A 27,231-nucleotide genomic window follows, 5' to 3' on the forward strand; every position below is an offset into this window, starting at 1 on the left:
CTGAGGATGTGGTTGTAGAGCGCTTGGCGGTTGTTAATTTTGTGGGAAAAGCTGGTTCGACTGTGTCTTACTAGCTGTTTATACTTTGTTACTGTGCTTGATACTGTGTATGCAGTTATAATTTAGTTTTATATTGTTATGATGTTTTGATCTGGGGTTTTTTAATAACCCATTCCTACTGATTTGCACAGAATTTGTGAATCACTTAACTGTAAAGGCAGAGTTTGGGAGGAAAACCAGTGTTTGATGAGGTGTCATGTTGGAATCACTTTAACCATAAAGTAAACTCATTAATTAATTAATGAAGCAGTATTTAGCTAGACATTTATTTTAATGTAGAAGCGAACACATTACATGCCGGGACTTCTGGGAACAGTTTTGTCTCAAACAAATCAAAATCAAAACAAAAACATTAATACATTTTAAATTCATACTAATCTAAATGCATTAAAATAAAGTTAACTATTAAAAAAAGAAAAATACCAGTTGCATTTCTTAATTATTTCAATGCAGTTCAATTTCTACATTTATTTCAGGTGTCATTACTAATAGTGTTTTATGGTATTAACAGTCAGTTAATAGCCTAGTTAATTTTAGTTTTTTGTTTTTACCTTTAATTGACAATGTATGTTTATGGTTATCTTTAGTTCTGCTTTATGTCATCATTTAGTCTCAGAAGGTTTTATGTTATTAGATTTCTTCATCCGACTGGTGGTGCACAATTCAGCTCATCTAATCATAAAATATGTTACTGCTGTCAAGCTCCTCAGCATCTTGTAAAACTGAACACTGTGTTCCACAGAATATTGTCCTTCATTGATCCTGGGCTGCTGCTGCCTCACTCATAACAGATTAGCTATGAGAAAGAACACCAGGAGACCTGAAGGAAGGGAAGAGCTGAAGTTCAGACGCTGACTCACACTGCTTGCTGTTTCAAAGCTGAATCATGTCTTTTTTTTCTCACCTAGCCTGTTGCAGTTCACCTTTTTTCTGGTTGTCTGGATGACTTAAATTCACATTGTAAACGTTTGAGAAGGATTTTGAAATACAGCTTTTTGAAATACAGCATGCAAAATAATACATACTTTACAATTACAAAAGGAAGATTTATGCTTTATGTTCCCTCCCATTTATGATCGGTTTAAAAAGCTTACAAAGCCTTCTCACACCCCTTGTATTTAGTAATTTAAGTAATTAAGGTGATGAATCAGCGCATAAGTAATTATTCTCTTGCTTCCTGCTTATATTATATATTGGTAAAGTATTATTCTTATTTAGTTTTTTTTTTTTTTTTTTTTTACTTATTTACAAGTTTGTGTGTGTGTATATATATATATATACTCTTAAAAATGTTATTGTCTCTTTTTATGCTTATTATAACATTTTCAACATTAGCATATTTACATATTCTAAAACACTTTGTGACTTTGTGGCGCCACTGGCCTTTCAATATTTGCATAGTATTTATATCCATATCTATTTCTTATTCTAGGGAATGATGGTGCTAGTGCTAGGATCCATAACATTAGGCTTCATCACCATTTGAAGAGAGCAGAGAGAATGTTGTAAATTTCCTTTAGTGGTTTTACTGAGAGGAAAAAACACCTTCGGAATTGTTGTTTGTACTTGCTTTTGATATTGATCTTATGTCATTTAAATCGGATAGTTCTGGTCTTAAATGCTGATTGGTCAATACAGCTTTCCAGCCATGAAAATCCTTTCTGTTTATGCAGAATGTGTTTTTTAGCGCTTCTGGAGATGGTAAGGTCAGTGTTTATGCAATCTCTCTGCTGCCTCAGACCCTCGGGAAGCCCTTCTTTCTGGGTCAGTCTGCTGCTTTTTCTGTCTCTGCCCAGTGACTCATCAATGGGAACATGGACCGCTTGTCAAGGCCCACAAGACTCTGCGCTTCAGCTTCCTGTGCTCTATAAATACTGAATCAAAGTGGAGCACAGGTCATGAAGAGGTACACTGCTGGAGTCTTATGATCATTATTAATCAGTGTGAGTCATCAGATAAAAGTTGTACTAGACTTTGTGGGTCATGAGACGCCAACTCAAAGACTTCATGGGGCCAATTCATTGGGGTGCAGTTGAAAGTGCTGAACTCTGAGTGAACTGGTTTGAATGTGTAATTAGTATAAAGCAGGTTTCTTAGTGGTAACAATAGGAAACTGACTGTGTAGTAGTTTTAATGTGTTGTGTAACAAATCAGGTGCACAGGGATCGGAACGTGTATGGACAAATATCAGTGAAGACAGATGGCTAATGTTGGGTGCTGCTGCTTAATAAATTATGTTATGGTGAATTTATGATGACATAATTTATCAAGTGATGTATATATTTTATTAAATACTGGTTCATTAAAATATAGCTCTAATTGCCTTGAATAGCCTATTTGTCATGGATTAATGTTGTTCAGCCTTAATATATCATATATTAATAATGTAATGAATATATACACAAATGAAGAATTCTGAAAGGATCATGAGGAATTTTGAAGACTGGAGTAATGCCTGCTGAAAATTTAGTTTTGTCATCACAGAAATAAATTACATTTTAAAATGTATTAAAATAGAAAACAGGAATAGAAAACAGTAGTTTTAAATAGTAATAATATTTCAAAATTTTACTGTTTTACTGTCATTTTTGATCAAAGAAATGCAGCCTTGGTGAATTTAAGCCATATTATTATTATTATTATTATTAATATTATAAAATAAAATACACACTAGAATATGTCCATTTTCAAAGAAAATGCAAGTGGTGCTTGGTCATGCAAACCTAACACAATGCTGGGATGTTTTAAGTGGTTACTAGGGCATTACAAAGTGGTCACTAGGGTGTTGAAGCATTTGAGCAAGCTCCACTAATTATACAGTAAAACTAATTAACTAACTACTAGTCTGTCTTTCAGTCCAGGTAAAGGTTCTCTCCGAATGAATGTTAATTGTGTGGCGTTGAGTTGATTGTATCTTTACTGTGAGTGTGAATGCTGCTAGTCTCTGCTGCTGCCAGCTTCCAGTGCTTTCTACTGCTGCAGATGTGAGCGTGGCCTCTACCACACAATAACCTCTCTCATTCCCGACTGCCTCTATCTCTCTTTATCTCCATCCAGGAGAGCTTTAGTGGGTAGAAAGACAACCTCACAATCCCACAAAGCAACAGTGTGGCAATTTTGGAATATTTTACCAAAACTAAATATTTGATTCTGCGTCTTTTCTCAGATGGAATGAAATCGGATGAGCGGCAGAAACAGGCAAAGGAGAGGAGGGAGGAGAGGGCCAAATATCTCGGTAAGATAACAGTGAGACAGTACCCTCTGCTGTCTGGAGTCTAGCTGTGTTTGGACAAAAAACACCATGTCATTCATGCATCAAAGTCCTGAGGCTTGTGCAAAAGCGCAGGAAGGCTGTAAAGAAATAAATGCAGACATTCTACATTTAGCATGTCACATATTTTTCAGACTAACAAGCATGTGCCTGCAGTTTACGTTTTTGCCTACTTATTTTATTTTTTCCACATTAAAAAAAAAAATCATTTTCCATTCTATGTATCTGTTTTTCTCTTAAATAAATACTTAAATATGTATTAATATTTTATACATTAAATAATATATTAATATTAAACATTTGTATTTATTAATTAATTATTATAAATATATATATATATATATATATATATATATATATATATATATATATATATATAATATATATATATATATATATATATATATATATATACACACTATATATATAAAATACCCTGACACTACAAGCAGTTGCAAGTAAAAGGAAATGGATGTATGGATATTTATGTAATACTCTTTAAATATTAAATGTTTATATATTAACATGTATTTACAGTATATTGTAAATGTGTTTACAGTATATTACTTAAGTTCATTTATTTATGTTTTTTGTATTTATATATAATAATAATAATAATAATAATAATAATAATGCATATTAATTTTATATTATCATATTAAAAATTATTTCTATTTTTAAATGTATTCAAATACAGAAACACTATTAAAATCACCTCTGGCTTGGTCGCATACAAGCTCTTTTTACTGTTTTCTAGGCTCCTAATGAGTAATATTATAAAACTTTTCCCTAGTTTTAACAATTTTGACTGAAATAACTGCTTCTGTGTCTTTACTAAACCAGCACTGGGAGATTTTTGTCCTCTACAGAGAATAATAAATATCTCACATGCTCCATGTTTTGTTTTTCCGTCACGTCACTGTGCTTGTCATGGCTGTTGCTCTGCTTTGGATGATTGACACAATGTTTTTGTCTTCTTTCTCACCTTCCCTCCCCAGAACAGTGTAGCCAGACTCAAGGTAAGCCACTCCCCGGTCTCTGGTGGTGTCGGTGACTGATGCGCTTCATCCCTTTCTCTATCAGATGCTTATTCTCTTGTAGAGCTGCTTTCCATTTCCATCGTGTTTCATAATCATAATTAGTGACAGGTTGTTGTGTGCCTTAATTTTGAGTGAAAAGCTGCCAGACAATGTCACACTCCATTGCTGGAAAATGATGCTTAAACAAACTTCTGAGGAATACCAGTTTCTACATAACTGGTCAAAGCTGGCATTTTATGGTAATATTTGAACTTTTGACCTCTAAACCTCCCTTAACATTGGTGTTTTTCAGAAAGCTTGTTTTCATAGCAGGTTTTTACAAGTTTCTCATAATTATAGACTGCAGGATTCATTTAGGCCCAGAAATAACATCTGCTGCTGTCTTGACGTGACTGAACTGTGAATAAATCGTGATTGATGTGAATATAATCATGATAAACACACCCTGTTACATTCCAGCCACATGAGTGTGAAGTTTGTCAGTTAGACCTAAAAATTCAGACCGTAGTCAATCAAATTCATCAATCCATCTCTTCTGCCATCACCATGGACCTCCACATAAATGTTTAATATTTGTGTGTGCTGTGCTGAGTGAGTCAAATGTTTATAGTAGGCCATGTAGTGTAGTCTCTGAGACCGTGGGTCGTCTTGTAGCTCATCTATCTGCCAGCAGGATTATGGAAGTTTGATGAAGAGCGTCACCGGGGCACTCTCATACCATCACTATTTTAAAATTATGTTTACCTTTTCTTTCTAGGCGGTTCCTATATTTTGTGCAGAGTGGGGCATGTAACATATTAGTGGCCCTGTCATTGTCACATTTGTGTTTGTTTGAACTCACACCATTGTCTTTGTCATTGTATGAAGTCACACACCATAATAACCATAATAGATGTTGCATTCCATAAATGAAAAATGCCCACATATCCCAAAAGGATTCTTTGACATTATATGCTTAAGACACAAATCTCTATAAAAGAAGTGCTTGGCTAGGATTTAAACTGGATCAGTGGGAATACAAAATTTGACAGCTTGTAAGATATTTAATCATACATTACCATTCAAAAGTTTGGGGTCAGTAAGAGTTGAAAACAATGAAATTAATACTTTTATTGACATTAAATTAATTGAAAGTGAAAGTAAAGACTTTTACATTGTTACATTTTAAGTAAATGTTGTTCTTTTAGAACTTTCTTCAACATTATCAATAATAAGAAATGTTTATTGAAGAAATCAACATGTGACACTGATGACTGGAGAAATGGCTGCTGAAAATTCAGCTTTTTCATCACTGGAATAAATTACATTTTTAAATATATTAAAATAGAAAACATATTTTGCAATATTAAAATTTTTACTGTAGTTTTAATCAAATAAATGCAACCTTGGTGATATTAAGAGACGTCTTGCAAAAACATTATACATTCTTACCAACCCCAAGTTTTTGAATGATATTCTATGTTAAAAGGATAGTTCACCCAAAAATAAAAATTCTGTTATTTTCTCACCCTTGTGTCATTCCGAACCCGAAAAATCAGTTCAATTTAATATGGTAAAATGGACCTAAGAGGGCTTCACTCTTATTGATAGCCAAAAACATGATCAAATATATAATAAATGAACATGCATTAGGAATTAGGGATGTGTCTAAATTTGAATGATTGGTGTGTAAATTCTGTTCAAACACTGATGGCTGAAGTTAAAGATGCTGGCCTGGTTTTGGTAGCACTCAAACTCTTCCTCTTTCTAATGTAGCTGCTAAAAAGTCTCAGTGGCTGGAGAAGGAGGAACGGGCACGGCAGGTGCGGGAAGAGCAGCTAGAGGAGCGGAGGAGGAAGCTGGAGGAGCAGCGGCTGAAAGCAGAGAAGCGGCGCACAGAGCTGGAGGAGAGACAGAGACAGAAACTTGAGAAGAACAAGGTGAGAGAGTAGTGGTGGTCAGTGCAAACCCACATGACACAACCTGTTCATGACACAATTTTACTCTGAGGATCAGAGTCCGTGAGGTTTCTGCCAACTTGCCAGGCATTGTTTTCCCTTTCAGCTCTCTGAGTAATGCTAGATGAGTAGTTTTTTTTAGTGAAAGTGGGGCACATTGTACCAGAGCTCTAAAATTTGCCCTTTTAAAGATCAATACCGTCTTCTCTGTTATTCCCAGTGTCCATTATATTCAAATATGCATTGTAAAGTGTATTCTAGACTTTTGTTATATTTTAAAAGAGATACTCATTGTGGCATTGTTTTTTTTTTTTTTTTTTTTTAATGTTCAGGAGCGGTATGAGGCTGCCATCCAGAGGTCTGGTAAGAAGACGTGGGCAGAGATTCGGCAGCAGAGATGGTCCTGGGCCGGAGGCTTGAGCCCCAACCCCAGCCAAAGCCAGAGTGAGTTAAATAAAATGCACCTACATAAACACAAAAACTGTACCTGTAGGTGTTGCATCTGGTTCCTTTGCATATTAATGGCCTTCATCATCGGTGTTAGGAATAAGCTGGATTGGAGGTGATTGTGATATTTGATGAGTTTACTGAGTCTGATGCATATAAAATAATTCTGTCTCTCTTTTTGCCATTTTTACACATTCTGTTTCTATAAAGTGCTTAAGAATACACAATTAAAAAAAACTATAAATATATACATTTCCATGACTTTTCACATGAGATGGTTTGTTATGTTGCGTAAAGCAGCCTCACAACCTTCTGCTTAATCCAGACTAAACGCTCTTTACTAATGTGATAATAACCAAGAGATCAATTGCTTCGCTTCTGGGGATCATAGGAACTTTAATGTGCAACTAGGCAAATGCAAATACTAACTGAGATCGGCAAACGCCGATTACGCATTTTTACTGCAGTATCCTTCCATAGCAGTAGCTTCACTGAGGTTTGTGTCTCTAAACACACAGATGCGCGTATGCCTTGTTTACATTTTCTGTCAAGAATTTAGGCCTTTTTTTTGCCAGAAACTGAAAATCTTCCCCCAGGACACAAGACCTCAATTTACAGCATAGGCTAACCAATGCTGTTTCTCCAAGGATCTTATTTTCTAACTGACTTAATTTAGTTGTTCCTCTCCCAAGAGTTGTGCACAGTCATTGCAGTCTCTTAGAAGAGAAGTGGAGGCAGTGACCCCATTCTAAAGCCTGTAGACTCTGCGACAATTAACTTTGAGCAGCGCAACTCAATAAAAATAGCAGTTGAGACACTGCAAACATACCAATGGTTATCCAGGGCATAGATAACTATCTTTAGCTGCTCAAACATAGTTTTAAGGTATATTTTGACCCATATATTTACTTGGCCTATATATCAATGGCTGTTTTGTTTGAGGTTTGACTGCTTCCCGTCGTTCCGCCTTGCTCCCCTCAGCATTGTGTACATGTATGCGGTGTTCTCTGGATTTTACAGGCAGATGCTCAATATCAGCAGTCAACCTGCCCAAACATGTGGATTCAGTCATAAACAAGCGGCTCTCCAAATCCTCTGCCACTCTCTGGACATCCCCTAGCAGAAGTAAGGACTCTGGATCTAGCCCCTCCTCCACGTCTTCACAGGCTCCTCCCTTCACATAATTATGAGTTTTCATTTTACTCCCCCACCTTTGATTTCTCCCTTGAGACCAATCACCCGCTCGTGTCCCGTGATCATTCAATCATTCCCTCCTTCCAAACCGTCTCATCGTCAGCATCTTCAGTTCCATCGATTTGATTTTTGAAATCGTCAGCATCTTTCACCGTCAACCGTTCGTAGTGGTGCTCTTTTTTTTGTTTGTTTATTTTTGGTGGTGGCTTTCTCTTTTGCTTATTTCCTTTTTCTTGATGTAACCATCTTTAAAGGTGAATACTTGCATACTTCTCCATACCTTCACATATGAATATGATGCATGATGATACAGTGGCCCCAGAAAGTATTTGGACACTTAAGCCACACTTAAAATGTATGAATTTTACGGAATTAAATAAATGAAATATCAAAAATTGATGCTTGAACTTTTCTTAGAACGATATTTTTTAAGCCAACAAAGTGTCCAAATACTTATCAGTTTGAACAATATATGTATAGTTTTATTGGTAACACCTTACAGTATGGTTTGTTAATGCTAGTTAAAGCATTAGATATCATGAACTTAGTTTAACATAATTTTATCAGTCTAGGTTTAATTTAATTTGATTTGATTTTAATTGCATTTGATTCAATATTTAAATTTTATTTTTCATTTAATTTCAAACTGTATAAATTAACATTAAAGGACATGAATTACTGTGATAAAAATTCTTAGTTCATTTTCTCTAATGCATTAATGTTAACAAATTAAAAGTGTTACCGTTATATCATGTAAAACCTTACAAAGACCTCTTTGTGAAATGTTTAAAGTGTGCTTGCTAAATTTATTTGAAGTCACTTTTTGGAGTTTTTGTCCCTAGCTTTGATGTTTTTTTGACATTCATAAGTTGTAAGTGTCTGAACATTGTTTGTGGCAACTGAATGTGCTGAATGTGCTGGCATATTTAAAAAGAGAAATGTGTTGATGTATGTATGTTCCACTCAGAAAGGCCATTTATCGGAGAATTGAGGTCTAGTTGATTTTATTTTCCTCCCAAAAATGTCTGGTGCTTCTTTTCTTGGATGTACTAAGGTGGCCGAACTGAGTTGTAAGTAGGGCACACTCTATTTGTGAGTGCTCCTTGAAACAATAGATGGAGTAGAGCAGAAAAGAGAGTTCACAGCTAATCAAGTCTTTTCCATGAGCGGAGACTTTACTGCAAAGTGCTGATTAATATTCAGCTATGAGCAATATGTCTCTCAATCTCTCTCTTTCTCTTGTTGCATCTTACCATGCATTAACCTGTGGCTTTTTCTTGTTTCCTCTCTTTCTTTTTCTTTGAAAAGAAATCACATAAGTTTAGAATCAGGGTTATTGTAGTTAACTAGAAACATATATATATGTTGATATATATATTGATAATGTGATGTAACTATTTCTCAGAATTAGCAATGTTGTTTATTTTTGGTGAGCTTGAAGAAGCTGTATTTTTTTCCATTTCTATTGTAATGTTCTCTCATTGTTTTTTATATATATATATATATATAAAAAAAATCATTTGATAATAGATAAATACATATGATAAATATATTATTATTATTATTATTTTTTTTTTTATTATTATAATTATTATTATTATTATTATTATTTTTTTTTTTATTATTATTTTTTTTAAACATAGCTTGGATATATTTTATTCATTTCTTTGTCCTTTTGTGTTAATAGTTCACCAAAAAATTAAAAATTCTGTCATCATTTAATTGTTGCAAACCTGTATTCTGTGTAACACAATTTGATACATACGTAGATTGACTTTTTTGCACAGTTCATAGTGAAACACCACCAATAAAGTCCATATGACACTGGTTTGAAGGAACATAAGTGTATAAATTGCAGAATTCTTATTTTTGGATGAATTATTTCTGCGTGTTTCAAACTTGAGTTAATTCTCACAAAAGTTTATTTGCTGTTTACTAGTCAGCTTTACTGGCTTTTCAAGCATGTGGCAGTGTTGTGAAATCCTCATGCTGACAGCAAGGGATACAAACACAGCTGTTTGTCATTGCCATGTTTTTAGCATTATAAAAATGAATTCCACTATTGCATGTATTGTATTCAGTTAGGAAAGGGATTGTTGATCATATATTTTAATGGGAGCTCATTTTAGTATTTTCTTGCAGCTCGTAGCATGCAGCTGAGTCCATGGGAGAGCAGCATCGTGGACAGGCTGACGACGCCCACTCTCTCCTTCTTGGCTCGCAGTCGCAGTGCTGCCAGTGTGCTAAACAACACCAGAGATGGCCGTGAGTGACAGGATACAATCATACTACCCTATAGATCTGTTATTAGCATTATTTAACCCTTATCTGTCCCTCGGGTCATTTTGACCCAAAAATGATTTTCAAAAAAATTTGAAAAATCGTGTTGTTCATACCAGTCCAATATTTTTTTTTACTTTCGTCACACTTGCACCGGGAATACACAAAAAAATTTTGTGGATTCGAGGAGTTTAAATGGGTGCAATAAAAAAAGTAACAAAAGTGTCCCTCATTTTGACCCGCTTAGGAATGAATGGAATTTACGAGAAACCTGCATTTTTCATTACATTTGATTATTTTTTTAATATACAAAATCTGAGACCATCCAGTAAAGATTTACACCCAAATGAAGGGCTGAGACTACAGAATATCCCCAATGCTGAAAAAATTCCCATATACACACACATGCACAAACACAAACATGGTACTAGTCATAGAACACATTATAATATTCTACAGTGTCTGTTGGGATATGATTGTCATTTTTTCATTTTTTTTTACTTAACACAGTTAAATTTGAGTGATGTGGTGGAGACCGATGAGTTTATATCATATTTATATTTTTACAAATATATTATATATTTATTTCATATTTATGAAATTGTATGAATATACATGTTTATGTTATAATTCAGTTCGATTTTTTTTTTTTTTTTTTACAAAATATGGATTTTGTAATGTTTCAATATATATTTTAATCCATAAACAACCAAACTGAAGCCTTAAGATGATCTAATTTCTCATGTTTCACTTGTTCTGCTCAGTTAAAAATCTCCATAGGGTTCTATAGGCCCCTCTAGTGGCTGTAACCAAAAAATGCTATTTTATGTAATTTCCCCCCACCAGAAGGCATCAGAGACACTCAGTGACTCAATTCCAAGACCACCTGTTGGTTTTTGATAAAACGGGACTGAAATTGTGTCTTTACTTGTTTTGTTTTTTGGTGAAATAATGTACAAAAACTGCTTATATTTTCTTAAAAACATCCAGAATAAAAGGTAAATATAATAAAAATCACCAAAAATAATAGAAAAACTTACATAAATATTTAGAAAAAAATGATTAAAATGGATCAATATAAGACTTCTGGATCAAAAAAAAAAAAAAATTGGTGTCATTTTTAGCCTTCGGATCATTTTGACCCACAAGAGACACTTTTTTTTTATAGGTTCAGGAGGGACGGATGAGGTAGCTCAGGAAGGTTTTTTGCAAAGACTTTTTAAACACTAATTTGCAGTATTCTTCTGTTTTTTTTGGGGGGGGGGGGCCTGTGCAAGTCATAAAAAATAGCATGACCTTTTTCTGTTCTATACGCTGCAATTTGGAAGTTAAATGTGTTTTCTGTCACACAGAGTCTCCATTGTGTCCGCGCTCGCTGTCTGCCGGCCCTCTCTCAGCGTGTGTTAATCGGCCACATCAACGCTGCTCTGAGCGCTGGAGGGTCACCACCAGCACACCCGATATCACCCAGCGCAGACGAGCCTCCACACCTGTGAGTTATTTAAGACTCCTTTCTCATTTTCCATCCATCCCACCTGTTATATTATGTTTTGCCATGATATCTATGAGATATTTATAAGTACATCTTTATTATGAAACATGTTAATGTCGCCTTATTAACGTTATCATTATTATTATTAAATTGCCCATTAATACAGTAATTCATTTTTAAACAAACAAAAAAAACCCCAGCAGATACTGTGAGTGAAATATCGTCCATTGTCAGGTAGACTTTCAGTTGTACAAATTATGAGAAATTAAAATTTAGAGGTAACAAAGGCTTTTCCCGTCTTTTTTCCAAAGATGAGGAAGGATAAGAAGGAAAAGGAGAAAGAAAATGAAAAGGAGAAGAGTACCATCATTAAAGAGAAAGTGCTGAAGAAGAGACAGTCCATGCCATCAATGAAAACTAGAACGGAGTGCAGGTAAGATGACCGTCATCTAGCAATTAAACAATAATAAATAAAGCAAGTAAAAAAAAAAAAAAAAATTAAGGATCAAATTGGATTAGAAAAAAATATATATATATATTGTAGATATATATATATATATATGTGTGTGTGTGTGTGTGTGTGTGTGTTTTTATTATTATTATTATTATTATTATTTATTCATTTCTTAATTTTTCAATTCAACTCAAATTGTTATGCTGATAATACAATTCATATATAGATATAAATATATTTTATACTATATGTAAATATTGCTGTGAATTCTCAGATCTTTTCGGTCTCGGGTCAGAGTAAAACAGTTTTAGATGCTCATATTCTGGAATCAATGCCAGAGGTGCAAGAGGAAGAAACAATAGATTTGCATTTTAATGAACCTTTTTGCTCTGAGCATTTTCTGATTCTGTTAGACCAAAGCTGTGTTATGTTATGCTCTCTCTGACTAAACATTTCTCCTTTTAGCAGTAGTCAGAAGTCATAGTTCAGTGTCAAGGTATGCTAAATAGATGTATATTTTAGCTTTAGTTTTAAAAGTATTTTTATGTGTTATGTCTGTTTCTAGGACATTATGAAATATCAGGCCACATTTTAGGTCATGTTCTTGCCCTGCTGTGAACGTGTTGTGTTAAACATTTTTCCAGCTCAGCAATTACATTGAGCTTCTCTTCATGTTTCCAGTCCGAGTCCAGTGTCCAAACTGAGATCTGCGTCTCCTGTGACACCCAAAAGCCGTGCGTCATCTCCCAGTCCTGCAGCATCTCCCAATCCTCCCTCAGCACGAGCGAGCCCAAGCACTCCTAAAGCCAGACCCAAGAGGACCAGGACCCCTGCCCACGTGGAGACCCGCACTGCCTCGCCTGTTGCCATAGAGAGGGTCAGAGAGACCCGCAGGCCTGCTACGCCTGAAGAACCAAAGAGTGAGTGATGTTGATTGTGGTGTTGCCACAGGACTCTCTTTTAACAGGAGTTTTTCCCATTAAAACATGCAAGTTTATGTCATTTCACACTTTGTTCCTCTCTCCAGTCCTCATTTTTTCCCCACTTCGTTTCTCTGTGTTTTCTTTAGCCTCGTCTCCCGTCCCCTCCGTTGTCGTGTCATCTGTTCTGGACTCCCCCACTGTTGCTAGTGCACCAGTGTTGTCAGTTTCTGCGCCCTCTGTCCCCGAGGAGTCCCCTGTTGTCCCTGCTCTCTCACAGGTGGCTTCTCCAGCTCCTTCTCCAGGCAAACCCATGGCTGGCACCAATAACCCAGAAGAAGCCACCCGCATCCTGGCTGAGAAGAGACGACAAGCTCGTGAACAGAGAGAGAAGGAAGAGCAAGAACGTAAAGAACAGCAGGAGAGAGAAAGGTTCGCTATTTTATAATTTCATTTGTTTTATTTTATTTAAATGTATTTAATTTTTCATTTTATTTAATTATTTGATTATATATATTTACAATTTGAAATTGTTTGCCGATTCCTTAAAGCAAACTCTGTAATGCAGCAGTTAGCACACCTGGTGCTCACATGGGAAACATAGGTTTGAGTCCAGCTTGCAACATGCACTGATCCCATTCCACTTTTATCTCCACAATAACTATCTATCATTGTCCACTATACCAGTCTAATAAAGAGGCTGAATTACAATTTAATCTCTATAAAATGTCCACTTTTTAAACTTTTGACCCCTAATGTCAAAGCCAATTCAACCTCAGCTAACACAAGCTCTGGTATGCCTTTAAACATGTCCTGCTCCATCAGGCCGTGTGTGGTGTGAGCTCCAGGAATAGCATTGGCGGTATGGAGCTGTTGACGTCTGGTGTTCTCAGTGACTGTTTGAGTTTAGCACATTTATGAGCCAAAAGGGACTTTGGCAACTGTGTAATGAGAGTTCCACACTGTTTATGCTCCGGTGCTGCTGGTAACTACAAATTTTGGTCACGACTGAAAATATTCACTGATTCACACTCTCCATCCACTTTGCATTTGTCACTGTACAATGCTTAGACCATATGTGCAGTTTAAAGTTTCATGTAATGTTACCAGCCACGGCAAAATGATCAATTTTGCAAGAGACACCAAAGTCCACTTGCATTCCCATGCCAGTTTGTTTTTATAATTCACAAAGTTCAATGTTTAATGCTACCTGAAGGAGCTTTTTTTTTTCTTACATGTATACAATGACTGACTGTCTTCCATCACACAGGCTTCAGCACGAGGAGAGGCTAGCACAGGAGGTGGAGGAGAGGAGGCGCAGGGAGGAGGAGGCACGGCTCATGGCAGAGCAGGAGAGATTAAGAGAGGAGGCTCAACGCCTGCAGGAGGAGAAGGAGGCACAGGAAAGAGCCAAAATCGAAAAAGAAGAGAATGAACGCCTTCAGAAACAGGTCAGAAATGCAACCACACTTCCCTCATTCCTTAGTAACACACTTCACTCTGTCAAATAAAAGCTCTATAAATACATATACTGACAGTCATGTACAGTATATATATGTAGACATTCCAGCATAATATCGAATTGCTTAGTTGCATCAGAGCCTGATCATTGTGTCCTGATCATTATACTATTATACTATAATTCATTAATATTTGGAATTAGTTTAGGTTTTAGTAATTTTGTTATGGGTTTTTGTATTTTTTATATTTTTCATTTTATATTTTTCATTTAATATTTATATTTAAATTTTTTCAGCTTTATTTCAATTGCCATTTTTTTTTTATAGTTTTAATTAACAGTAACAACACTGGTCTTTAGGGTTTTTTAAGGTTTGATCCTTATTATATGACCTACATTTTTTATTAAATGCTGTAAAATATGAGTATGCACTTGTAACCACAATTTTAAAGCATGCTGAGACAAAAAATGCTACACAAGTATGTCAGGTTCTTACAAATCCATTCTTACCACCACCTGGTGTTCAAAACAGTATTTAAATAGATATTATGTAGCTCAAGTAAGTCATGGAAACTTCTATAGCTATCATAGAATTTTCTAGTTATGTTAATGTTTCATCAGCTAAAGTAACTGGTGTTTCATTAAAATTATTTTAAAAGAAACTCAACCACTAAAAGGTCATAAGCTGCAGATGAATAAATGGCTGCATAGAAAGCTGTGTTCAGTGTGAATCTGATCATATTATCATTGTATCTGTAGAAAGAGGAGGCTGAAGCAAAGGCCCGAGAGGAGGCCGAGAAACAGCGACTGGAGAGAGAGAAACACTTCCAGAAGGAGGAGCAGGAAAGGCTGGAGAGAAAAAAGGTCAGAAGGGTTTCCACCTCGCATTTATATTTTTCTTTATAAGGTCATTTTGAAATCATCTTGCTGCTTTAAAACCCATATTACAGGAAATTGTTTGCATATCTACACAAACTGAAAACTTTAATTTCCACTCCTAATCAGTCACACGTGCAGGCACAGGATGTGGTAGAGCAAAATAAAATAACTTTTCAAGGTGCCTGTAGGATAATAGTGAAATCGAGCTCTCGAGATTCATGCATCTGCCATAAATCATACAACACCTTGACATACACCCCGTGATCCCGTACTGTGAACCTGTTTAATGGAGGATGGCGTTGTCCACTCTGTTCCAGAGGTGTTACCCCACCCGTCAGTTTATCAGGGCTGTGTTAGAGCCTCGACCTAAGTGTCCTCACCTTGTGGTGTGATTTTTTTTTGGAAGACACAATGTCCTCAGAGCTTGGCACACTGTAGTGTTTGTTTGAATTCTGAACAGTGTGTTGGCCATAAACACCTACATAAACAGTCTTTTGGACTGCTTAAAGCTGCAGTTTCTGATTTTGACTCTTTGAAAGATATATAAAGGACACTAAAGATATCTACTGATAAACAGTGCAAATCATCTTTTGTAATTTGGAGTAATTAGGGATGCACGATAAATATCGGCACGATATTAATGTGCATCTTTTCAGTAAAGCCGGTGCTGTAATCAGCAGTAAATCTCTACATGTGCGTGCTTTCACGTGGAGCAGCATTTACTACACAGAGCCGTTGTTCACTGACAAGCTGCGCAAAACCATGATCATATTTTGAGCATGTTTTGCGCAGTTTGTCAGTGAACAACGGCTCCGTGTAGTAAATGCTGCTCCAAGTTAAAGCATGCATATATAAAATATATAAAAAAGAGATGCAGGGGACCAGAGAGATATCTGTCTGTAAACGACACAATTGGAATTGAGAACAGAATAAAATAAAATAAATCTGAGACCACATGCATTTTTCTAATTTAATACATGATTTTCATTACTAATTATATTGTCATAAACGTATGAGTGAATAGTTTAATTGAAAAATTAATATGAAACGGTTCTCTTTTCACTTAAATGAGCTCCACAAGTTAGTGTGAAACCTGATGACCATGTTCTGCGGCATGATTTGGGAATGATCCCAAGAATATCTTGTGTAAATATCAATGTCACAATGTTTGCTTATTTGAATTATAACCTATAAATAGTGCGAAATCTGAAATATTTCTTCTTCATTTTACGTCATCATGTTTTACATTTTTCAAAGTTCTAAAACTTTGTTTACTTCCAGCTTTAAATTTGATTGTGAAACTCTTGAAAAATTTTTCATGCTTTTCTTTTGTCTCTTCTGTGCATTGTTTTTAGCGTCTGGAGGAGATTATGAAAAGGACACGCAAAACAGATGCAGGAGACAAGGTACAGTGCCTTTCTCATTTAAAACAATCTCACTGCGGCAGTAGCAAGGCTCAAATTTCCCCTTGTGGTTCAAGAGCTCACAATCTAATTGTTTTTTTTGTTTTTTTTCATGCAGAAAGACACAAAATCTCCATCTCAAGTCAATGGAAAAGCTTCAGATTCTGAGATGAATAAAGGTGACGTTAGTTTAAAATTATGATTGTTTAAGAATGTTCGTATAAATTGTGTTCATATCACTATTTAAAAATAATCTTTAGTTAGATTTAGCATTCAGTGCACTGTTCAGATTTGTTTAAACCCTCTATTTAGATCTGTTTGAATCAGCAACAGCCCATTTACATCAGTACCACATAATGTTTTCCCTGGCTCTGTCATTGTACATGTACCTTTTTATTTTGTTGGCCATTTTCCCTTGTTAGCAAAAGCATAAATAAAAGTTCCCACATCCATGCCTCTTTCTAAACCTCCCTTTTTTAAGATTAAGCTTGTATCTGTAATATTTCCTCAAGGTTGGGAGATTTGTTGCTTCATGTAGTCAGCCAGAGAGGGAATAGCATGCAAAACTGTGTACACACTGTAACTGCTTGTTATTTGCGTCATGTCGAATCCCTGTTGCAAAACCAGTGCGTTTTGTAATGGAGAATGAAAATTGGCACAGCATGGTGAATACATCAAAGTCTATTTACGTAGTGCTTCGACACTCAGTAGCTATTTTTTTTTTTGTTCAGCGGCTAGTATTATTCTTATTAGCTACTAGAAATACATATACAGTACTGTTCAAATCTGTATTTGTTCAAAAATACAGTAAAAACTATTATTATTATTATTATTTACATTGTGAAATATTACAATTTAAAAAGCTGTTTTCTTTTTAAATATTTTTGAAAATGTAATTTAGTCCTGTGATGGCAAAGCTGAATTTTCAGCAGCCATAACTCCAGTCTTTAGTGTCACATGATCCTTCAGAAATCATTCTAATATGCTGATTTCAAGATTCTTATTGCTTAATATTTTTGTAGAATCCCTGATACATTTTAAATGGAATATTCAGAAAAACAGCATTTGTTTTAAATAGAAAATTTATTTTATTTTGTTATATACATTTCTTTACTGTCACTTTTAAACAATTTAATGCATCCTTCCTGAATAAAAATATGAATATATTAAAAAAACAAAAATTCTTACTAACCCTCAAACTTTTGAATGGTAGTGTAAATAAAAATACAAAAGAATATTTTCAGAGCAAATTCCTATTATGTATTAACTAGCTGTTGTAAATACAAGGAGCACTGGGAATCTGGGAAATGATTTCATATGAACTGCTGAAATGTTTATTCTGTTAATTGTACAACCATCTGGGAAAGGAGCATTGATTTGGCAAAGGGATGAAAGAACAAACAAGATTGCAATTTGAATAATCTATTAGCATGACATTCTGTCTTTGTCCTAGCAGCTGCTGACTACCAGCCAAGCACGGCATTGAAACAAGATGGTGTGAACGAAAGGTGAGTCATGTGACAGTTTTGTTTTCTTGAACACATGGGGTGGAAACGCTGCTTTATTCACAAATTGTTTTGCAATCTTCAGATTTTTTGCATAGACTACATTTGTAGTAGTTTAACGCACACTTAAACCATCAGTTGTCTCTTGCAGTCTATCTGTTCTTGTGGTGAATGGCGTTCAGCCTTCCAAACACGAGAATGGCCCGTCAGCAAAAGGGGAGGCATCTCACTTCGAAGAGATCATTCAGCTGTCCAAACACAACAACGGAAGGGAGAAATCAGAGACTGACAGACCTGGTGAGCCAATCATGGCCTTTGGAGGCGGAGAATCATTCCTTAAGAAACCAGGCCCCATTAAGCCTCAGCATGTGGCAGGTGAGCATCTAAAGAAGTTTCTGTTTCAGTGTCAATCTCTTCTCAGACTGCAGTGGGAACAGTGATAAATTAGAGGCAATTTGCAAAGACAAATCCGTTACATTTTAACAGTTCTTGCTGTATGTTAACTATTAAAGTTTCTTTTGGCGGGGAAGAGCCATTGTTATCTTTTTTTGCACTTGGAGGGTTAATGTTGTCTCAGGTGCGGGTGTCATAGTGGCCGTAAGTTGCCCTGCGGGTGCGTCAAGCTGGGGTAACGGGGTGAAGAGCCTGTCACTGAGCTGGATTCCTGAAATGGTGTCAGGGAGACCTGATCCGGCCTCACTGGCACCCAAGACTGGAAACAGGAGCCCTTGGCTTAGCTCCTCACCCCTCTTTCCCTCGGCCTGGTCGGCATTACTTGGTCCCACTCCCTTCAGCACGTACCTTCACCTGTCCTCCTGCAGACAGCCCTCCAGTCATTAATCATCTGTAAAGAAAACACAGGGGGGTTTACCTCATGCCGTGCCAACCCCCGTAAACTGAGATGTACATTTTTAATCCAAAGTAATATCCATGATCTTTGCTTTGCCATATGTGGAGCACAGCTCTCATCTCATGTTAAGTTTCGAATTATCACGGATGTATCATGTGACTTTTCTCATTTTTTGTTCATTTTGCTGGAAAAACCATGTTGTAACAGGTTGTTTCAAATATGCTAATTCGATTTAATGGGTCCATACCAGTTAAGCAACCTCTGATAAACTAATGACCTACTTAAACCAGCTAAAAATAGGAATGGGCATGAGTTCCTGAGTTATTGATCATAAAACATTAAAACATTGATCATACATTACTGTTCAAAGGTTTGGGGTTAGTAAGATTTTAAAATGTTGAAAGGACTCTTTTATGAACACCAAGGTTGAATATATTTGATTTAAAATACAGTATTAACCAGTAATATTGTGAAATATAATAACAGTTTAAAATAACTGTTTTCTATTTGAGTATATTTTAAATGTAATTTATTCCTGTAACAGTCAGCAGCCATTACTCCAGTCTTCACATGATCACTGTTGAAAACAGTTGTGCTGCTTAATATTTTTGTGATGCATTTTTCAGGATTCTTTGATTTAATAGCAAGTTCTTTAATATCACTTTTGATCAATTAAATGCATCCTTCCAGAATAAAAGAATTTAAAAAAAATCTTCTGACCTTGAGCTTTTAAACAGTAGTGTATATATCTACTAGTGAATCCAGGTGATCTTAACATGGTAATAAGTGCTTTTTAAGCATTGTTTTTTTTTTAAATGTACTTTTTAAAAAGAATACAGTCTGAGTCTTAAAAACGTAATGCTCATGGCGTAAGAGGCTGAAAAAAATCAATTCATGAGCTTTGAGGATCTTAGCAGTGTGTCCTAATTTTTGGAAATCTAATTGATTAATTACATTTTGTAATACATTAAACGGTTACATTTCTAATCTCCATATTCTTCCACCAGAGGTCCTCTGAGGTCATAAACTTTTGAATGAAGCCTTGAATCTGAGTCCCTCAACACCGTCTGCCTGAGGAACCCGGTGGAAAGAAGCACAGCATGCAAGAGACCTGTGCCAAACCCAAAAACTGTCTCCTGTTTAGACTGTACAGAGCAACCCCACCATCAGAGCCTCTCTTATGGGGCTTGATGGAAATTACAAGGAAGCTACACAACAATCAAGCTAAGCTAAACAGCAACGTACACCAGAATCACCATTCATCAAGACCCTGACCTCACACACTTTATGGCAGACCAATTCATGCCTCTTACTGATCACCACAGAACAATGTTAGGTTTTTTGTTTGTTTGTTTGTTTGTTTAAAAAAGGCTTGTGACAAACAATAATCCTTGTCGTTATTCATGCTATAATGGGTTGAACGCAGAAGTGCTTTGGGTGTTTTATTTTTTAATGTTTAGTTATTTAACTTAAGAAGAGAATTGTAACTACTGGGTACAGTTGTATGTGAATAATGTAAATTTGACCATGGGAGGAGACTATCTGTGAATAAAACAGAATGAAAGGGACTGCCGTCTGAACTGAGTTTTTAATGCTAGAGATGTTTTTAATATTGTCTCATAGTGAAATAAATTTGAATGCCAGAGTTGCACCAGATCAATGCATACAGATGTAAACATTGACAAATGCCTGAGTGCTTACTTGCATAAGAAATGTGTAATATCCATATATCAACAGCCAGATGCACATGCAACTGCAACTGTTGTCACTTACTGACATGTTCTATGTTAGAGCCTTACCATAATATTCCTGGTTTTCTTATTGATAAAATGCCTGTTATTTCAAGTTTATGTCTATTTATAAACCAGAACAGATCGCCAATACCCAAAGGCATCCTATTTTACTCCAAATGATGGCAATTTATAGCCACTCTGGAACTTTGTTAGAACATGAGAGTGCAAACTAGTGACCCTGGTTGTTGCCATAATAATTTTGTGTAGTGTTTCCGTTTATGATCCATTCTGAGGAGCTGAAACTGAGTGTGTATTACTTATGCCCTCATTAATTCAGAGTAATTTTGGAGTAGTTAGTTTTTTTTCTGTGATATAAATATTTGGTGCGTGTAAAAGTCGTTAAAGGGGAAATTTATGTTCTGAAAATTTCCCTTTAATTTCATTCAATCCTTAAAGTTGGATAAAATGGGCAAAATCATGTAAGATTGAAAAGGTCCATTCAAACCAAGAACAATATAACTATAATGGCATCTACACTAACTCCCAATATCATTTTGTTTATTATAAGCACATGCTGCCATTCTGTAAGCTGTTGCCTTAAATCCTGGAGCTCTTTAAAGCAGAATTGATTCTGATTGACTGTCATTGTTTTTTATCGTTCATCAGATAAAAATAGTCATTTTGAAAGTGATTCCAATGATATTGTTCCTCTGTGCTGTTATAGTTTTGGTGTGGACTCCACTATTTTTAAGTTTAAGTTTAGAATATTTCTTTATTGTTATTGTTATAGTTATCATCCTTGCTGTGAATGGGTCTTAAAACTTTTATTGATTTTTTTTTTTTTTTTTTTTTTTAATCCTTATAAAGATTTTTTTATTTTTTTTTATACATTTATTCAAACAGTCAATGTCCAATGCAATTTAAATTTAATGGGGAAAAAAACTCTTTCTTTAGACTGCTGTATTTGCAGATTAAATAGCGATGATCTGTGATTATAGAGGTAATGCATATCCTTTTGGGAAATCTAACAGGGTCCTAAATGGCTCAGCTGCCCCTACTTATGCTTTTCGAGAAGGCCATGGAGCCATGAGTTAGATTCCTGTATCAAACTCACATCCCTGTGATCTTTGTGCACATGCTTCAGCACTCTTGCTATCTGTATAGCATAACATCTAAAACCTCCTTGATTTATGTCTCTCACTCCACCCCCAAAGCTTGTGTTCAGAACTCAAGTTGCACTAAACCACAATCACCATGGTTACTTTTCAGAAGATTTTGCATGGTCGAGAAGAGGTTCTTTTTTTGCCTCTATTTTTAGGTTCAAACTCTACATCCTATTTTTCTTTTTTCTCCTGTTTCATGTCTGCAAGGTGAGACTTCTGTAAACAGTGTAACTCTGACCTTTGTAGCACCATTTGTCAGAGGTTATGGTTTATTGTTGTCCATTATGACACATCTGTCATATTCATACAAGTAGAGGGCAGCAAATCAACACGTATGTACAGACCCACAGATCAGGTTTCTCTCACCCGAAGACATTCAGACAGGTTGCCAACGTTTATTTTTCTTTGCTGCCTCTGTTTCAAAGAAGAATGTGAAATATGGGACTCGCTATATTTTCTGGCCTAGTGTTCCCTGTAACTTTAGATGGTCCCACAAATGACGGGTTTGTTTCAACATTGTGCTGTTGCTGTGGGGATTTCTCCAGCTGTGGGTACCGCTTGTGTTGTCCTGCTGGGGAAAATAAGAGGGGCTATTTTTAGGCCTATGTCAGGTGCTAGTGAGTTACAGCACTGAGGCAATGCCAAGGTGGAAGGTATACGATTGGCATAGATGTGATGGAAACAAGAAGGCAGAGGTTCTTTCATAGTAAGGTCATGTCACTCAAACAGTCCTGGAATAGCTTGGGTGTGAGATGGGGAAACACACCATAAAGTTTTTGACATGTTGATTTACAGCGTGTTATCTCTTCATGGCCTTTCTGGAGTTCCTCTGATAACTTCATAAAGCTAACAAGCAAATTACTTCATACATATAACTCATTATAAAGCAAACTGAACATCACTAAGGCACAACTGACATTTTCTTCAGAAAATGTAGTATAGCCAATAGTCTACTTTGTTTATTGTTTAGTGAGATTAAAAAAAAAAATGTAACTTACATTTTACACAATACTGCCAGAAAGATTGTTTACTTTTGTTCTACCAACTTAAAAAAAAAAAAAAAATAGTGAAAGCAGTTATCAAGAATATCATTCCTAAATGAATCAATGTTTTTCAATCTAACAGTAATAATTGATTTATTGACTCATTCATTTGGATTATTCCTGAATGAATCAGTGTTTAAATCAGTCATATAGACATGTACCAATTCTTAGTTTTCAGTGACATGACTGGCTCGAAGACCTGGCGGGCAAAACATCCATAGAACTGCAGCACAAGCCTGTTCATTTTCTATCCGTTCCAATCTAAAAATATTAAGATCGCCTTTCAAAAGAGTAAAACAAAGATTATGATCAAAATGCAAGTTTTGGCCATTAGCATTCCATATAAATCACCCACGGCAATTATTTCAATCACTAAAAACAGCAGGACATTCTAAAACATTTAATGCGAAAACACTTAAAGTGCCTTTAAAACAGTGATATTAAAGTATCAAATTCAGTACACACCTTATTGATGATGCATGTTTTATACTGGCAAGCAAATGAGGCTGGAATATGAAGGCAATGTGCTAAATGGTGAAGTGTTTACTTTATAATGGTTCTCTATAGGAAAAAAAACATTTGCGCTTCTATTCTGAGTTCATTTGCCAACATGGCTTATACTGTACTATACCCTAAAGTATGTACTCTTTTTGAGAAGAAGTAGATACTTTTAAGTGTGTAGCTTTATATGATGGAGTAGTATGCCAGTATGCTGTTCTTTGTTGTTTTGTTTCAGAATGAATGATTTTCTTGTGTGAATGTTTCCATTGACTCGCTCATAAAGACAACTGTCACCACCTACTTGGGGTAATGATGTAACCTGCATGCGCAAAGATTCACTGAAAAATTCCCACCACTAATACGGACTGAAACATTCTATCTGGAACTCAAACTTGGAGTGATTCAAAGTTTCAGTGATGCAGAAAACCAAACAACCATTGGAATCTGGTGTTTGTTGCTGTTTGTTGGGGAAATTAGTGTTGAACTAGTCTTAAACATCTAATAAATGTTGCTGAAAGGCAAACATGTCATCCATACCACTCCGTTCATGAAGTATAAGGGTTATCGAGCGGTCAAGCTCTGTGGTGAGTGAACATCCATTGCTCCACACTGAGTTTCTACACCATCAAAGGACTTCAAACAAACTGCTGTCCCCAGCCCTATTCACACTCACTCTCAGCTGTCCCATCTCCCAGGCAGTAGGTCCCATTCCCACAGCTGTTATCGTATGATGGCATATTGACGCGAGGGTGCAGTATGGCTGGTGCTCAAAATAAGCCCACTGAAAATTGTTATTAGTGTTTGAGGGATGGGTGCTTACCAAACAGGCCTGTTTTGCAGTTCTCCCAGTGAGAGATGGCTCTTTCACTTCAGCTTTGGTCTTTCTGGTGTGCCCTCTCCAATTCACCTGATGTTTAAGGTGTCTGGCTAAAGTGCCGTTATATGGGGCTGGTGAAATTTGTGGTAATCTATTCTGCTTTGGAAATCAAATTCTTATTTTCATAATCATTGGGCCCTTTTCATAAACAGGTTTCGTTTTTGAAACAGGTTTCTTATGCTTACAGGGCTATATTAATTATATACAGTGTGTATATATATATGCAGGTCCTTCTCAAAAAATTAGCATATTGTGATAAAAGTTCATTATTTTCCATAATGTAATGATAAAAATTAAACTTTCATATATTTTAGATTCATTGCACACCAACTGAAATATTTCAGGTCTTTTATTGTTTTAATACTGATGATTTTGGCATACAGCTCATAAAAACCCAAAATTCCTATCTCAAAAAATTAGCATATTTCATCCGACCAATAAAAGAAAAGTGTTTTTAATACAAAAAAAAGTCAACCTTCAAATAATTATGTTCAGTTATGCACTCAATACTTGGTCGGGAATCCTTTTGCAGAAATGACTGCTTCAATGCGGCGTGGCATGGAGGCAATCAGCCTGTGGCACTGCTGAGGTGTTATGGAGGCCCAGGATGCTTCGATAGCGGCCTTAAGCTCATCCAGAGTGTTGGGTCTTGCGTCTCTCAACTTTCTCTTCACAATATCCCACAGATTCTCTATGGGGTTCAGGTCAGGAGAGTTGGCAGGCCAATTGAGCACAGTAATACCATGGTCAGTAAACCATTTACCAGTGGTTTTGGCACTGTGAGCAGGTGCCAGGTCGTGCTGAAAAACGAAATCTTCATCTCCATAAAGCTTTTCAGCAGATGGAAGCATGAAGTGCTCCAAAATCTCCTGATAGCTAAATGCATTGACCCTGCCCTTGATAAAACACAAAGTGGACCAACACCAGCAGCTGACATGGAACCCCAGACCATCACTGACTGTGGGTACTTGACACTGGACTTCAGGCATTTTGGCATTTCCTTCTCCCCAGTCTTCCTCCAGACTCTGGCACCTTGATTTCCGAATGACATGCAAAAATTTGCTTTCATCCGAAAAAAGTACTTTGGACCACTGAGCAACAGTCCAGTGCTGCTTCTCTGTAGCCCAGGTCAGGCGCTTCTGCCGCTGTTTCTAGTTCAAAAGCACACGCCTTTGCACGGTGGCTCTGGATGTTTCTACTCCAGACTCAGTCCACTGCTTCCACAGGTTCCCCAAGGTCTGGAATCGGTCCTTCTCCACAATCTTCCTCAGGGTCCGGTCACCTCTTCTCGTTGTGCAGCGTTTTTTTGCCACACTTTTTCCTTCCCACAGACTTCCCACTGAGGTGCCTTGATACAGCACTCTGGGAACAGCCTATTCGTTCAGAAATTTCTTTCTGTGTGTCTTACCCTCTCGCTTGAGGGTGTCAATGATGGCCTTCTGGACAGCAGTCAGGTCAGCAGTCTTACCCATGATTGCGGTTTTGAGTAATGTACCAGGCTGGGAGTTTTTAAAAGCCTCAGGAATCTTTTGCAGGTGTTTAGAGTTAATTAGTTGATTCAGATGATTAGGTTAATAGCTCGTTTAGAGAACCTTTTCATGATATGCTAATTTTTTGAGATAGGAATTTTGGGTTTTCATGAGCTGTATGCCAAAATCATCAGTATTAAAACAATAAAAGACCTGAACTATTTCAGTTGTTGTGCAATGAATCTAAAATATATGAAAGTTTAATTTTTATCATTACATTATGGAAAATAATGAACTTTTTCACAATATGCTAATTTTTTGAGAAGGACCTGTATATATATATATATATATATATATATATATATATATATATATATATATATATATATATATATATATATATATATATATATATATATATATATATATATTATATATATATATATGAATAATGTTTTTAATGTTGGTGAAAAACTACAATTAAGGTGTTTACACTTGTATATTTACAGTTATGATATAGTATTTTAGTTATGGTATATTTATTTATTTATATAGTATACTTGTAGTATATTTATATAATATATTTGTATATTTAGTTTTTTTATATATAGATTTTTTTATTTAAACAATTACATCACCCAGACATTTTTAATTACGTTTACGTTTTTTTTTTTTTTAAATAGCTTAATATATCCATAATAAAACGAGTAATGAATGGCTCAAAAGAAAAGCTGTGATCAAAGGAATGAAGCAGAGCTTTCATGAGGCGAGTCAGTCAGGGGTTAATAAACTTTGGTGTGAGTATATGTGCATGTGTGCATACGAGAGACACTTGAGAACAGGTACTTATGAACTGTGGACAGTGTGTTAAAAGGTTCAGGGTGTTTGTGAGGATCACCTACCAAACTACAGGCACAGCACCGTAAATACACAGCAGGCCTGATACAGTTTTCTCATTTATTCAACTCCAGTGTATGCTACAATACCCTTTGTGTGGCTGTTGCTAAACTTACTCTTCCCTTACCCATCCCTTCTTCTATTTGTTTTTCCATAAACCAACAATTCAAGTCAATGAATCCATTAAACCAATAAATTTGAACAGCTGTCTAACAAATCTTATTCCTTTAGTCATGCATACTGTGGCAAATTTCATAATTCCGTACCATGGCCATTCAAAATCTGTCCCAGATTCCCTCTGTCATGTAAAAGATGATTTAGACCTGGTGTGGATGATGAATAGATCGACGGATGTTG

At 35.9% G+C, this 27,231-nt stretch overlaps 1 protein-coding gene across 11 annotated transcripts in view; it reads left to right on the top strand.

Annotated features, from left to right (window-relative positions):
- LOC109105414 (MAP7 domain-containing protein 1-like) overlaps positions 1–20,546 on the top strand; it is a 34,623-nt gene extending 14,077 nt beyond the window's left edge. For 2 of the 11 annotated variants that reach the window (XM_042772885.1, XM_042772894.1), the window contains exons 3-19: positions 3,227–3,295; positions 4,330–4,350; positions 6,127–6,290; positions 6,641–6,752; positions 7,776–7,880; positions 10,092–10,214; positions 11,582–11,721; positions 12,033–12,154; positions 12,857–13,095; positions 13,203–13,527; positions 14,366–14,546; positions 15,314–15,418; positions 16,789–16,839; positions 16,955–17,015; positions 18,290–18,344; positions 18,493–18,712; positions 20,199–20,546. In XM_042772885.1, coding sequence (XP_042628819.1) covers positions 3,227–3,295; positions 4,330–4,350; positions 6,127–6,290; positions 6,641–6,752; positions 7,776–7,880; positions 10,092–10,214; positions 11,582–11,721; positions 12,033–12,154; positions 12,857–13,095; positions 13,203–13,527; positions 14,366–14,546; positions 15,314–15,418; positions 16,789–16,839; positions 16,955–17,015; positions 18,290–18,344; positions 18,493–18,712; positions 20,199–20,225 — 2,120 coding nt within the window. In that variant the 3' untranslated portion in view covers positions 20,226–20,546. Of the gene's footprint in view, positions 1–3,226; positions 3,296–4,329; positions 4,351–6,126; positions 6,291–6,640; positions 6,753–7,775; positions 7,881–10,091; positions 10,215–11,581; positions 11,722–12,032; positions 12,155–12,856; positions 13,096–13,202; positions 13,528–14,365; positions 14,547–15,313; positions 15,419–16,788; positions 16,840–16,954; positions 17,016–18,289; positions 18,345–18,492; positions 18,717–20,198 lie in introns of all 11 variants that reach the window. The other 9 variants (XM_042772887.1, XM_042772886.1, XM_042772889.1 and 6 more) reach the window with 9 other exon arrangements.
- Positions 20,547–27,231: the final 6,685 nt, after the last annotated feature.

Source organism: Cyprinus carpio, chromosome A16 (assembly GCF_018340385.1).
Source record: "Cyprinus carpio isolate SPL01 chromosome A16, ASM1834038v1, whole genome shotgun sequence".
Lineage (NCBI taxonomy): Eukaryota > Metazoa > Chordata > Actinopteri > Cypriniformes > Cyprinidae > Cyprinus > Cyprinus carpio.